The 14,085-nt window shown below is 63.2% G+C and overlaps 2 protein-coding genes across 2 annotated transcripts; both read right to left on the reverse strand.

Annotated features, from left to right (window-relative positions):
- Positions 1–520: 520 nt before the first annotated feature.
- On the reverse strand, positions 521–7,536 carry CHLRE_02g078400v5 (uncharacterized protein). Its single transcript, XM_043059192.1, has 15 exons — positions 7,230–7,536; positions 6,858–6,953; positions 6,665–6,713; positions 6,212–6,283; positions 5,990–6,048; positions 5,799–5,880; positions 5,561–5,682; positions 5,241–5,380; positions 4,866–5,056; positions 4,626–4,673; positions 4,282–4,350; positions 4,025–4,131; positions 2,806–3,859; positions 1,994–2,653; positions 521–1,777 (listed from the first exon to the last, which is right to left on the reverse strand). Exons 1-15 carry the CDS (start codon positions 7,454–7,456, stop codon positions 1,631–1,633), a joined length of 3,123 nt encoding a protein of 1,040 aa, XP_042926826.1. The 5' UTR covers positions 7,457–7,536; the 3' UTR covers positions 521–1,630.
- Positions 7,537–7,590: 54 nt separating this feature from the next.
- Positions 7,591–13,576, reverse strand: CHLRE_02g078450v5 (uncharacterized protein). The gene is made up of 11 exons (XM_043059193.1): positions 13,281–13,576; positions 12,109–13,061; positions 11,731–11,860; positions 11,371–11,475; positions 11,069–11,191; positions 10,658–10,743; positions 10,328–10,459; positions 9,901–10,025; positions 9,411–9,582; positions 8,990–9,118; positions 7,591–8,805 (listed from the first exon to the last, which is right to left on the reverse strand). Exons 2-11 carry the CDS (start codon positions 13,030–13,032, stop codon positions 8,554–8,556), a joined length of 2,178 nt encoding a protein of 725 aa, XP_042926827.1. The 5' UTR covers positions 13,033–13,061; positions 13,281–13,576; the 3' UTR covers positions 7,591–8,553.
- Positions 13,577–14,085: the final 509 nt, after the last annotated feature.

Here is a 14,085-nt window from a genome sequence, read left to right on the forward strand (position 1 = left end):
AAATTGGCCGTTGAATGTTTGGGTCTGCGGGTACGCTGCACAGTACGGGACTACGCCAACCTGCCCCTTATATCCCTCGCCTCCCTCGCCGTGAGAGGTTGTGCGTGGTTGGTGGCTTTGTGTGTGGGCAGGATGCACGTGTGGGTGACCGTTCTAGTACCTGGACGCTTGCGCCTTGGTTAGTGCGTGCGCTGTGCGTGTGTCCTGCGGCCTAGACGTTTCCCGGCACTCCTGTGCCTAGGCTTGTGACGTTGAGGCACAGCGGTGGGGCTCTGGCGGGTTGAGGCTTGGCTAGGACTCACTGTGCGCGGAGTCACACGGACTTTGCCCGCGGGAGGGTTTGCAGCAAAGTCGGGGTTGGTGGAGTCAAGTTGGGCCCTGATAGCATGTGATGGCTCGGCGTCTTCGGGTGCTGGGACTGTCCCCTCTGTAACATCCGCATTCTTATATCGACGTGCCTTACTTGTCCTGACCTGTCCCATCGAAACGTGTCAGACCTCAACCGGAGCCGCTGTGTGGAGCTCATGAGTCATGAGTCATTGCAGTGGCCTGACCCCCCTTTGAGCACGGCCACACTTACGACCTACCCCCGCGCACATCCATACCTGCCTCCTTGCGGAGGGCGAAGTACCGCATATGGCTCATCCGCGCGCACCACGGCACTTCGGCTGCAGGCTGCCATCACCGCCCGCCAAATCACAGGTGTTACTTGGCCATATAAATAACACGGTCCGTAATATGTCCCCGCCCCGCACATCCGTCCCGGCATCCCCTCCAGCATAAATATAGCAAGTTCACGACAATCCATCTACAATAAACGAGGCGCACGAGTTAGCTATACGGTACATTCGCATTGATGAGAGGGCATGCATTCACTCGTACACTCATACGTACACGCATACGATAGCGGCGGCGCGGACCACCTGGCTGTGACACCACATCCAACCACTTCTCCAACCACATACATATCTTAAAAGAATGCATTCACGTTACCCACGCACATCGTGCTGGTGGCTGGCCGCCTTCGCAAGCAGTTCTTGGAGCCACATCACCGCAGTTGCCTTAGTTCCCCATCCAGGCAAGGCCGAGTGCTCCCCTTGCAACTGGGTCTGGCTGTATAATGCAAGATGCTGGCGGCACGATCATACCACCGCACTGGGGCCTGCACGCAGGCCGCCAAGCTCAGAGTGCCACCCACCGACCCACGCTTACGGTCCTGCTGTACCGAAGCCATCGCTTGTGCCACCCACCAGTGCTTCAGCGCTTCCCAATCCCGAGCATGTCGTCAGTACGGTAGTGCACACAATGATGACCGGCACCTCCGTACTACGTAACCTCAGTCTTAATCCCTCGAATAACCAAGGCGACTTACATCCCAAACCCTTAATAAATGGAAACAGCCACAACCCGCCCTGGCCCCGGCGCATGTCCACCCGGCACCCGACACCCCGCAACCAGTAATCTGCCATCCGCCAGCAGAGGCGCCGACAGCAGAGGTGCAAGCCTACCGGTGGTCCCTGCCCCCGCCCCTCGTGCTCGGCTGCTCCCCAGTCCAACGCTGGTCGGTGCCCTCCCGAGGCCCGCGTACCGGTGCCGCAGCCTGCCCGCTGCTCTCAAAGGTCATCACAATCTAATAAAGGGGCGGCGACTGCTGCCCAGTCGGCGTGCACACGCCTCCGAGTAGAAGGGAGGCAGAGGGCTGGTGGCTGCTGCTGCTGAGTCCCAGGGGGACGGAGGCCACGTGCAGGTGCCCGAACATCCCCCGGGCCAGGTCAGCCTGTATGCGGTACGGCGCCGTAGCACGGCACAGCTCAGCACGGCGGCACGGCACGGCACACAGGTTGAGACTTGGCGTGGAGACTTGACGTGAGATGTGACGAGGAAGGCAAGCAGTGCTTCAGACGCAATCAGAGCGCCGCAGCGAAACAAAAGAGCGCGCGCGCGAGAGGCACATGTACAATTGACAGCGATATGCACGGAACACATATCGCACCTCGATTGCGTCCTGCGCTGTGGGCGAGTCGGCATCCCCCCGCGGCATGTCCGGCACCAGCACCGTCCCCACCGCGCCGCTCTCCTGGTCCATGGCCAGCAGCACGGCGCCGCCCAGGCTGGTGCGGCTGCTGACACCGACGCCGCCGTGCATGCCCGTCAGGCTGGTGCCGTGGCTGCCGGGCATCAGCGGCGTGCCGGGCACCGTGGAGGCGGGGCTGCCACCCGCAAGCAACTGCGGACGGCCAGCATTGCTCCCGATGCCGATTGCACGCGCGCTGCGCTGCTGCATGCGGTACTGGCCGCCGCTGCCACGGCCTGCGCCGCTCCCCAAAGCCGAGGAGGTAGCGGGAGAGCCGCCCTGCAAGTGGCGCATGGCGGTGCCCGGACCCGAGCCGCCCGCGACCAGCAGCGGGTGTGAATCCATGAGGCCGACTGCGGCGGCGCCCACCGGTACACCCAAGCTGGGCCGCTGGAAGGGCCCGCGTGGGGTGCTCTGGGCACTGGAGTCCGCGATGGCACTGGCTGCAGCCACACCCAGGCTGGGGCGCTGGAAAGGTCCGCCGGCAGCGGCGCCGCCGCGGCTGCCTCCGCCGCTCTGACGAGCCATCCGAGTGGGGCCGGCCGTGGCATCAGGCTGATGGTGCTCAGGCGGGGCGGTCTGGGAATTCAATAAAACAGGTTGCATGGGTTACGAGCAGCGTACGGTGCATCAACGAGGCAGAAGTGTCAGACGCCCCGCAGCCCAGCACCACATTGTCACATGTTGATCATGCATTGATGCGGCTAGCAACGCATTCAACCGGCGCTCACCTTGCGTTGGAAGCCCGTGCCATCTTGCATGAGCCGCTGCTGCTGTTGCTGCTGCCAGTGCTGTCGCTGCTGCTGTTGCAGCTGAAGCTGCTCATACGACATAACGCCGGGCAGCTTGGCAGCCGTCAATAGAGTGGTCTGGAAGCTAGGCTCTGAGAAGGGCGACGGATCGCGGGCAGGGCTGTCGCAATTGGGGGCAGTTGCATCCACCGGCAGTGCGGTCACGCCCGCCGCGTCAGAGGCGGCAGGCATCAGCGCCGCAGGCAGCGCAGTTGGTGCTGCAGTGCGGGCAGCCGGTGCCGCGGCCGCGAAAAAACCCGGACCCGGGTTGCCATTTGGTTTGATGCTGATTGTGGGCAGCGGCATCTGCGGAGGAGAACGCTGCTGCTGCTGCTGCTGCTGCGTGCTGCTGAAGGGCGGATTCGCCTTTGGCGCGGTCGGCAAGGCTGCCACGTCGGGTGAGGGCGTGCCCGCGTCACCCCCGCCGCCAGTGCCGCTCAGGCTGCTTGTGTCGGTGCAGCTACTGCCGAGCTTGCTGCTGCTGGTAGTCATATGGCCCTTCGTGTTCACGACCGTGTTCACGGCACGCGGGGCAGCGCCGGCGTTGGTTCTGATGCCGCCGAGAGCGGTGGCGGCGGATGCGGCGGCGAGCCCCATAGGCGGTGTGCTGATGGCGGCTTTGCCGGGCTCGACCATGTGTGCCGCGGTGTGCTGTGGCCGCGGCGGATCCGCAGATCCCCGCAGCGGCAGCGCCTGCTGAGTAGGCGGTAGGGCTAGCGCCTGATAACCCGCCGCAGCGTGCATGGCGCCGCCTCCGCTGCCGGTGCCGCCACTATACCTGACTGTGATGACGTGCGAGCAGTCACCACCCGCAGAAGCCACCGCCCCCGCAGCGCCGCCGACGCGTGAGGACGGCTGCTGCACACTGAGCTGTATGCCGTAGGGCTGCTGCTGCTGCTGCCCAACTCCCCCACCGCTGCCAGTGCCGGCCAGCCCCCCTGGGTAGTTGGAGTAGCCGGTGGGCGGTATGCCGCTGGCGCCCACCACGTACACACTGCGGGGGGCAGGTAGGAGCAGGCAGCGAGGGGCATTGATACACGAGCTTTGGCATGCGCGAATAGATGGGAGGCAAAGCAAGAAACACAGGGCTGGGTTCAGCAGCAGCGTGTTTGCATTTATGGTATCTCTGGCCATTCTGGGCAGCTGCTGGCGCCCCTACCTGTTTCCCACGATGGTGCCGGCACTGGCCTTGTGGAAGTTGCCGGCGCGGCCGTAGCGCTGCATGGTCTCCTCAAACTCCCGCGGCAGGTCGAAGTACACGTCGTCCTGTGCAGCGGTGGTGGAGGTATGACCGTGTCAGGCACTTGCAGGTCACACAAACGATGCCAACACACACACACACACACACGTAAGTCCTTCGTTTTGCTGTTCTTCCAACACGCACACACACACACACACACACGCACATCAACGCACCATGCCCTCTCCGTCAAAGGGGTTCTCCAGCGCCACCTGTACCCCGTACAACGTGCATACCACAACCACCTGCAGCAGGTGGAGGCGGGCGCAAGGCGCAGCACGCGTGCATGCGACATACTGTAAACCAGGTGCATGGAGGCAGCGAGGCACGAACAGCCTCTAGAGCATGCAACAGGTGTGGTAGCGTAGCACCGACCGCTTAAAGCGCGACGCTGCAATCACAGCGCTGCAAGCGTGCAAGCACTGGCGTGTGCCGATAGAACACAACGACGCAATAGCCGACGGAGCTTGCAGGAGGTGTTCAACACCCCTTACTTGCGGCGCTGCCATACGGTACTCACATACAGGACCGCCATTACGTAGCCGGCCGGGCAGGAACCAGTGCGGTCCTGTGGGGATGCAGGTGATCAACCAGCATGACCACCTTGGCGACCATGATGGGCCTTGCAGACCCAGCGCACAACCCGGCCGCGACCCGTGATGCTGGTCACCAACACATTCCATCAGAGATCGATGTGTGTGATCACAACACGGACATGCGGCACGAACACCGCCTGTGCCCAATCAGAATGAAAGCGCACCTGCTCCCACTTGCTGTCGAAGCACATGAATGCAAAGTAGGGCGACATGAGGAAGATGGAGACCAGGATAAGAATGAAGGACACGTGGCGCAGCATGAAGGGCGTGCGGTACTCGCGCAGGTACCGCAGCTTCTCCAGCGCCTCCGTGCTCTTGGCGATGTACTGAGCCAGACGGCTCATGCCGCCCTCGCCTGCGCGTGAGCACGGTTCGGTTCGGTGTTAATGATGGGCAGAAGCTTGCATGAAGGCGGGAAAGGGCAAGCAAGGGGAAGCAGGTGAGGGCAAGCAATCACGTGCGCCAGTGCTGGCAAACGACTGGACACGTGTTAGGGCGTTGCGACACAGGCACGTACCCACGCCGCCCACGCCACCCACCGGCCTTGGGGTAGTTGGCCTTTGCGGTGAGTGTCTCGTTGAGCACATTGAGTTGCGACAGGTAGTGGTAGCACTGGTAGTACATCTGCTTCTGGGTGTCGGCCCTCTCAGAGTCCGTCACGCGCTGGGTGAAGGAGGCGCTGTGCGTGGCGGGGCGCGCGGCGGAACAGGCGGGGCACAGGGAGGGGGCACATGGGCAGACATGTGAGGAGAGGCATGCGCACACAGTAAAGCGGCAGCTTGGCTGGCATTTGACAGGCAGGGACGCCCCCACCCACCCGTTCCAGTGCATCAGCACACGCACGCACGCAGCCACCGACCTGCGCTTGGCATCGAGTTGTAGGTCGTGGCCCGATCCGTGCACGAACGCCGGCAGCCAGCCGCGTGCCTCCAGGGAGCGCCGCTCGCTCTCGCTCTCATACACCGTGCGAGACACCAGCCACTGCGTGCAGGGGCAACATGAGCACGGGCGCGCGCTCAGGAATGGCACCAGGGGCATCAATGCCTGTATTGCCTGTCTTTGACACGACCCAGCAGACCCGCGGCCACGAAGCGCACCTGCTTGAGTGTGGTGAGGAACTTGATGATGAGCTGTTGACAGCGCACGGCGTGCTCTGCAGCGTCATTGCCCAGGTTGGACCTGCAGGTAAGGAAGTGCGCGTGTAGAGAACGAAGTCAATCAAAACTTGACAATGCCTGGAACCTGACCATTACCCCAACTGCCTTGCAGTCCCCACCCACCCACGCACCTGACCAGCAGCCCATCTGATATGTCCCAGTCGCGGTTGCAGAAGTAGATGCCCATCAGCTACAAGGAGGGGCCAAGGTGGTGGGGGCGGTGGAGCGAGGCGTCACCGGCGTTATATGCGTCACAGGCCCCGGCCGCAACGGCACAACGTGACCGGCGCTTCCTCCCACACACCCTCCACCACTGCAACTCTCTGCACACGCCCGCCAACGCCCGCCCGCACCTGCGCCTTGAGGAACGCCATTTCTTTCAGCGCCTCGTCGCGCCGCGTGAAGGCCTGCTGGATAGCGAACACCTGCAGGTAGCAACACACGTGACAGGGGCCGGAGGGAGGCGGGCTTGTAAAGCGCTGCACGTATGGAGGTGGGGTAGGCGGCAACAGCTGGTGAGGCATCATCGACCACACTTGACACGTTCGTGCCCAATCCGCAGGCTCAAGGCCTACTGGTGATCTGAGCTCTGCTGCTTGCCAGCACAGGTTTTTCGTTGTGCCCATCCCCCCTTCCAGCCAAGTCAATCCCGGGGCGCGCCATGCGCCCGTACGTGCACATGTCTTCGACAGCCGGTGGGTGCTGGCTGAGGGTGCCTTGGGCACGTGTGTCCATGCCCGCCCGTCCATGCCCCCGCACACGCGTCTGAGCACACCGGTTCGGTACGCCACGGTACACACACGCACCAGCGGGAAGATTGTTCCCACGCTGATGATGCTGAAGTCCAGCCGGAATCTGTGAGTGCGCCAGTAAAAGGGTGTTCGTACACGGTGATGGTATGCTAGCAGGAGGAAGAAAGAAACACGATTTTTCGGGAGCACGTGCCATGCATGTAACATCCCAAGGCCAAGCACGAGCGACACACCCCAGATGGCGCACCTGAGATCCAGGTGGTCAGACTCGCACAGGTACACGATGGCACACGCCAAGGCGCACATGAACAGGGTGCGGACGTTGAGCACGAACACGGCGGCCCTGTCGTCAGCAGTGCAGGAGTCACATGTGGGCGAGCGCCGATCAAGGGGTGCGTCGTGACCCAGAGCCAGGCAAGGGTGAAACCACACAGCAACCAGAGCGCAACAAGGCGGTTCGAACCAAGCAATGCTCACGAGCGGGGGACAACGCCCTGATGCACACCCCTCCCACCCTGCCCCCTCCCTGCCCTAGCCACCCGGCTGCCCCCTCCCCGCCTTGCCATCCTACACCGCGAGTAAACACGTTCATTTCCCTCCTGGTGCCTCCATAGCTCACCGGACGTAGCGCAGCAGGTAAACGCGGCGCGTGGAGAGCGCCTGCACCACCGTCTCTGCGTGGCTGCGGATATCGAACTCGCTCCGGAAGGACTTGAAGGACGCCCGCGCGCCAGTGTACCAGGTTCCTAGTTTTGACGACTGTGTGCCCTGTAGCTCCCCATTATTTGCACTCTTGAAGGTCTTCTTTAGCCAGCTGGTTGCCTTGTCAGTACCCTCGGCCTCCATGATTCCACGCTGCATTGAGTCCTCGCTAGGCCCTTTGGAGGCTCTACCCGCAAGGCCGCAGCAGCCGGCATACTGTGTTGTTGTCGAGCTGGCCATTATTTGCTAAAGCAGTCGCGCTTTCTGGGATGGACCTCACATTCACAAACTAACACTAGCAGCCGGCTAGCTGCAGGCCGGCGAAAGGTTGCATCGACAATGTGTATGCGTTCGCCTTTCAACGCGACAAGACGTGGCTGGTGAACAAGACAGCACACACGACCGACAGCCGACAGTGCAGCAGCTGCCAACCGCAAACCGAGTGCGGCTCACTTCCGGAACACATGTATCTGTGACTTGAACAACTAGTTGGTTCAAGTATGTCCACTTTTCTTATGAAAACGGGGAGCTTGCCGTTCGTGAGAACTCTGCGAATGCGCAGTCGCTCGCGGTCACTCATAAAAATGCACAAATCCCAGTGTATCGGCGCTTTCCAAAACAGCTTCCTACGGCCTTTACTGGCGCCTGTCGCGCTGCATGCGCAGTCAGAGCTCATGAATGGCATCTTTGTCGGGAATCTCGCCCTCCACCGGGACGGGCTCCATGACAAGGCTCGCAGCTTGCAGACTAGTGGCCAATGACCTGTAGTTGTGGCTAATGACCTCTCTGGGAGGTGGCAGAATGCAGGCTGCAGCGTCGCCGCGCCCGCCCCGCGTCACGACTCACCCTAACCGTTTCCCGCCGGGTATACCCCAAAGCCCGCTCGCTACAAGCCTTGCTGAACGCTAGCCGAGGTACCCAGCGGTACCTGCGAACTTGTTAAACGGAACTCATCGCCTGTCAGTTGATTGTCATTACGGCGCGCTTATAAAGATCACGTTCGCAAATCTAAGGACGTGCGAAGAGCACTAATCACCACGTGACCACGGGGGGCCCACCCCCTGCGCACAGTGCCCTGCTACCGTATGTACCTGCCCCCTTTCTGTGCCTGCCACCCACAAAACTTCTCTATGCATGTGCCCGGCAAACTTTCTGTGACGCCATGCGGCGCAACCCCAGGCACCGCCGCGCGCGGGCGTCCATCACGTCCCTTTTGGAGCACCGTAGCCGCCGTGGCTCCATTAATAACCCCACGCGGCCTTTAGGTCAGCCTCGCTCTTCAAGCCGGGCCCGCCGCCGCCCTCACTCACGCGACCAGCCGCTCCGCTAGCTCCAACGCCGCCGCCTCCAGCCGCCGCCGCATTGCCCCCGCCAGCTCCCGCCATGCCGCCCGGCCCCTGCTGCACCTGCCCCTGTGCCATGGCCGCCGCGGCTGGGTCCACGGCTGTTGGCGCATTGGCGCCGGCCCAAGGCGGCGGCACCACTGCCGCAGCCTGCAGTCATGACAAGCACACACAAGGCTAAGCTGCGATGCGGTGTGGTGTGCGCGCACACGCCCAACCTGCATGCCCGGCTGCCGTGCCGGTGCCGGTGCATCCGTGCGCCCCTGTATGCCGCCCCGGACCCGCGCCCCTACCTCCCGCCCCTTCCGGCGGCCCGACCCCGGCGGCCGCTCACCTCCGACTCGAGGGGCACCACCGCGGAGGGCTTGACGCGCTGCTCCCTCCGCGCCGCCCGGTCCCTGTCCTTGTCCTTGCGTGGCTGCACCACCGCCACACCGTACTCGTCCCAGTCCCCGTCGGGCCGCTGCGTGGACAGAGCACAGTCAGCAGGGGGGAGAAGTGGAACAAAACAGCAGGTACAGCGCGTGGCCAGGGACAGGAGAGTGCAGGGGGGCATGAGTGCATTGGGGGATAGCGAGGGAGAGGGGGCGCACATGTGCCCAGGATGGGGGGGGGTAGGGTAAGGGGGGGTTACGCGAATTCCGGGTGGTAAGCCCGGTGGAGCAGGTATGCGAAGGAATGTCATACAGTCATACACTGCCTTTGCGCTGTGTTGTCCTTTGTGCTCATCAACACGTTCATACACAATCACGCACCTTGGGCAGCAGCGCCTGGTACGCCCGGTAGCGGTACAGCGCATATCCGCCTCCCAGCAGCAGCACCAGACCCGCCAGGCAGCCCAACGCAATGCCCACAGCGGCGCCCACGCCAATGCTGCCGCCATCCTCAGCCACCACCCGCGTCACGGCGGCTGGGCCCATGAACTTGCTGCGTGGCGAGCGGGTTGAGGCATGTGTTTGGTGGTGGTGGGGGGCGCGGACAAGGGGGGTCTGTGTCAGAGGCGACAAGGAAGAGAAAGTTGGGGCTTGCGCGTGTGTTAGGAACGCACAATCAAGGGGAAAGCCAACTGGGTGCCGCATGCAGCTTGTAAGCATTTAAAGCTGCCCTCTGGGCATCGCATAGCCTTTGCAGTCTTACACAGCGCGGCGTAGCGTGGAGTCGCGAGACCCAGCCCAACAAACAAACAACCGAACCCACGCAACCTCCACCCCGCACGCACCCGCTCACCCCACCCCGCCCACGCACCTGGTGTACACGCTGCCCGCGAATATGGCGGTGGTGTTGGTTGTGAGCAGCGACATGAGCGCCGTGATCTGGGCCTCAGTGGCGCCCGCGGGCACCCGAACCGCGAAATCCACCGTCACAGCCGTCTGCGGGGGCGGCGGGTGGACAGCGTGGAGCGATGGTGGGAAGCGGGCGATGCGAGATTGGGTTCGAGGCCATGCTGGTGATGGCAGCCACAACTTATGCTAGACTACACAGGCAAACCGTTTAGCCAACCCCTCCCGAGAACATTTCAAAGGCTTCAACCAGTGACAGGAGCTCCTCCTCATTCATTGCATGCATCGTAGCACCGTCAGGCTCGCTCTCACATCCCTTCACGCCCACTGGAATGCCGACCACAACCACACAGCCTTCCTTGTCACCCCGGCCAGGCAGCCCGGCACCCCACCGTCTGAGCTCCCGCGTATCTGCTGATCCTGGTGATGGTGCCGCTGCTGGCGCTGGCCAGGCCGCGGCTGAGCAGCAGCAGCGCCGGCACCTGGCTGTCCAGCGAGGAGGCCAGGGAGCCCTCCAGGGAGGTCTTTTTGTGTGTGGGGGGGGGAGGCGGGCGGGAGCGGGGCGGAGGGAGGGGCGCGAAGGGGGAGAGAGGGAGTTAGTAACTGATGAGTCACAAGGTAGGGACACACACACACTTGAAATTCGGTCTTGATGTTGGAAAGCACTACACGCCAAAACGCACAGCGCAGCACACACGCACACAAATCCACGTCGCACAAACCTTGAGCTGTGTCAGTGTGTCGTTGTTGGCTTTGAGCTCGTCAAACGACACGCCCACCACCACCGCCACCTTCAGCTCCACCTCAGCTGCAGCAGGGGGGCGGGTCAGGGGGCAGGTAGGGCAACGGGGCGGAACGGGCGGAACGGGAAAATCACAGGACCAAACAGCGTGGCAAGTAGTCAGGGGTCGTTGGGCAGGTGGCAGGAGACTGGGCAGCGGAAGGGTGGGCTCCTGCGCATGCTGCATGGAGGGGTTCTCGCAGGAGGCGGCCCCCGTCACTGACGAGCGTCCGAGACCACAGCGCGGGGGACAGCACTGGACCTTGATTGCTGCTGGTTACGGCAGTTGTTGTTGTGGGAGTAGCTCTGCAGCCACGTCCAAAGTCATAGGCCCCATCCGACAGAAACTCACAGGTGAGCACAGCGCCGGTTGCGTTGAGCGGCGGCGGCGGCGCGGGCGGCGGCGGCGGCGCGGAGGCTGGCGGGGAGGGCGGCACCGCCGACGTCTGCTTGTACTGCATGACCACATGCTTGCCTGCGCGTCATTGCCACAAGCGCCACACAACCGCACAGGCACGCACACAGCCACACCAAGCATTCATATGACATGAGCTGTGAAGAGCGGCAGCGGGGTCTGCGTCAACCGGCATGCCGTACACGGCCAGCAGCGCTGCAGCGCCGCGGCACATACAGCGGAGGCAACCACGGCCTCACCGAACTTGGTGGTGTTGCATCGCAGGGCGTTGTTGGTGATGATGCCCACCACCGCCGTGCCGTCAGTGCCGCCGGTGGGGTAGCCCACTGCCTGGTAGCCAGTGCCTGGGAGAGCCGGAGGTGGGGGGGATCACATTCAGGATTAGGATCGAAGAAGTGAAGGCGTAGCCAGGAACACTAGCATAGCAGGCGCTGTGGGGGAGCGGAGTAAGGGGGCGTCGAGTTCAAGAACCCCGTAAACCGAGACCCTGCACCCGAAACCGAGTCTCAGGGTATCGGCGTGGGTGGCGCGACGAGCGTGTGCGGTGTATACATGGAGATGCTGGCGTGCCGTACTTGCGGATACATGCACACACGCACCCAGTATGGTGGGCTCCAGGCGTATGCATGCGGTGCTCTTGGTCACATCCACCGCCCCCGACACCAGCGGGATCACCAGCTGGGCCGAGCAGGAGCCGGTGCCGCTGGAGGTCGAGCAGATGGGCATGTCCTGTGTGTGCGTGTGCAAATGGCACATGGCGCGTTGGTGCAATCTGTGGTGGTGAGCAGTGAGCACCGCCTACATCGGCGAGTGTACATCGTTTCGTCGCCCCAACTTGCCACACCCGCCCCCGCACCTCCCAGGGGCGCTCTGCGTCGTGGCCAAGCATTGCGCACCCCCCCCTGCCCCGCCCTCCCGCCCCGCTCCACGCCCCACCCGCCCCACACCACGCACCCACCACCCCGCCCCGCACGCACCTTCTTGGCTGCGTACGCCTCCAGCTGCAGCTCCACCACCCCCGACACCAGCGCCTGCCCCGTCACCACCACACCGCTGCCGGCGGCGGCACTCAGCGGCGACGGCCAGTTGAGCACCCCGGACGTGATGGCGGCGACCGAGGCCGCGTCAGTGGAGTGCAGCAGCGTCAGGTTGAGGCTGCCGGCGGCGGCGCAGGCCACGTCGGCGGCGCACCAGGCGCCGAAGGCGGCGGAGGGGAAGGTGGCGGAGGCGGAGCCGTTGGCGACGAGCGAGGGGTAGGTCGCCGCCAGGGCGCGGCGCGCAGTGGCTGCGTCTGCGGCAACGTCTGCGTCGTTGCTGTTGCCATCGGCTGTGACAGACGTGGAGGCGGGGGACACGAGATGCGAGGCCTCGGAGGAGGAAGAGGCACCAGCCTCAGACCCAGCGCTGGCTCTGGCGCCGGCCTCCCGCTTGCCGGCTGTGCCAGCTGCTGTCGCTGCTGTGAGCGTGCCAAAGGCCGCGGACGCTGCTGTGGCGTACGCGCCCGCTGTCACCTGGGCATCCACCGATGTGCCACCGTCACTAAATGCCGCTGCCAATGCATCGCTGGCAGTCGACACGTCTACCGGCTCTGTCAGGAGGTAGGGCGCCTGCTCCAGTTGCTCCTCCTGCTGTTGCTGTTGCCCGCCGCCTGCAATGAGGCCTTCGCCAGCTCCCTCCCCATCCTCTACATTATCTGCAGCTGTGTCCTGGTTTCCGCTAGCGCTGCAGCATGCAGGCACGTCTGCGAGAGCGCCGTCGACATCGGCAAGGGTAGACACCGCGGCTGTGTCCACCGGCGTCGCGAAGGTGCGTGTGTCTGCCTCCACGCAGGACGCGTGCGGGCAGTCGCCCACATGCTGAACCTCAGACTGCGCTTCAAGAGCAGCTGCTGGGGTGGGCATTGCTAGGAGTGCTAGGCCGGCGACCAATCCTACGGGCGCGCGGGTAACAATAGCGGCGAAGGTCAGCGGGAGTCCGGTGGGGCACGAGAAGGGCCTGCGAAGGGCCATTCGCGCGGCCTTCGCGAAGGTCCGTGGTATCAATTGCCGAGGTACGGACAGCAAATACAAACTGCAGTGATGAATAAGCAGACGAGGTGCCCCTTCAAGTGCGCATGTGCCCCTCACTCTCCCTTGATAGTCTCCCTTACCCGCTAGCGCTAGAATCGACGTGCTCCTGAGTTTACGTGTCATTTACAGTCCCTCAGACACGCTTGCTACATTGCGTCAGTGTCTACGAATAGTGTTTCCTCATTTCTCTCTGCTTTCAGTTTTTGTAGCGCGCATGCAAAGATTATTTTGTAGAGGTCACGCGTATCGCAGTAAAAATGTTAACAGGCCCTCACAGCTGCCCAATTCAAGGGACACCGGCAGTTCGGCACGCACGGCCCGCGGCGAATGGGCGAATGGCAGCGGGTCCGAGGGCGAGCGGGCGGTCGCTTTGATGTCTTCTGAGCGAGCAAGTAATAATAGTTATACTAGGGGGCCCGGAGGCGGGTAGATGCTAGCCGCTAGCGCCTGTGCGGGGCCGGGAGGGAGGGGTCAACGAGGGGAGGGTCACTCCCGCATTGGCAAGAAAGGCACCGCGACGGGCAGCCGACGAATCCAGTGGTGCAAGCAGCACCCAGACCGATCGATCGCGTCTTGTTGCTGTTCTACTTGATCCTTTACGAACGGCAACCCGGAGGTTGGGGAAGTCTCCTAGTGCACGTTGGGGGCATCGGCAGAATTAGAAACGTGAACGAAGTCCGCCTGCCATTCTTTTAATGATTTGAGACACACACCTTGGGCAAATACGGGCCTGCTAAATGGGGCAGGGCCAGGTCGGGCGGGCACAACGTGAGGGAAGCTTGCGGGGAGGCGGGGGGGGGGGGGCGGGCAAGGTGGTTCGGGAGCGTGTGCGTGCATATCATCTCTGCATTGACGGTGATAGCCAACCATGTATGCATTGCTACG

This window comes from Chlamydomonas reinhardtii, chromosome 2, assembly GCF_000002595.2.
Source record: "Chlamydomonas reinhardtii strain CC-503 cw92 mt+ chromosome 2, whole genome shotgun sequence".
In the NCBI taxonomy this organism is placed as follows: Eukaryota; Viridiplantae; Chlorophyta; class Chlorophyceae; order Chlamydomonadales; family Chlamydomonadaceae; genus Chlamydomonas; species Chlamydomonas reinhardtii.

Coding starts and splice junctions, on each gene's coding strand:
- CHLRE_02g078400v5 (XM_043059192.1), bottom strand. CDS start 7,456: ATGGAGGCCGAGGGTACTGACAAGGCAACCAGCTGGCTAAAGAAGACC. Junction 5,881..5,989: donor TCAGATGGGCTGCTGGTCAG/GTGCGTGGGTGG, acceptor CCTTACCTGCAG/GTCCAACCTGGGCAATGACG. Junction 4,674..4,865: donor TCGACAGCAAGTGGGAGCAG/GTGCGCTTTCAT, acceptor GCATCCCCACAG/GACCGCACTGGTTCCTGCCC.
- CHLRE_02g078450v5 (XM_043059193.1), bottom strand. CDS start 13,032: ATGCCCACCCCAGCAGCTGCTCTTGAAGCGCAGTCTGAGGTTCAGCAT. Junction 10,026..10,327: donor GATACGCGGGAGCTCAGACG/GTGGGGTGCCGG, acceptor CCGCCCCCGCAG/ACGGCTGTGACGGTGGATTT. Junction 9,119..9,410: donor ACCAGGCGCTGCTGCCCAAG/GTGCGTGATTGT, acceptor CTGTCCACGCAG/CGGCCCGACGGGGACTGGGA.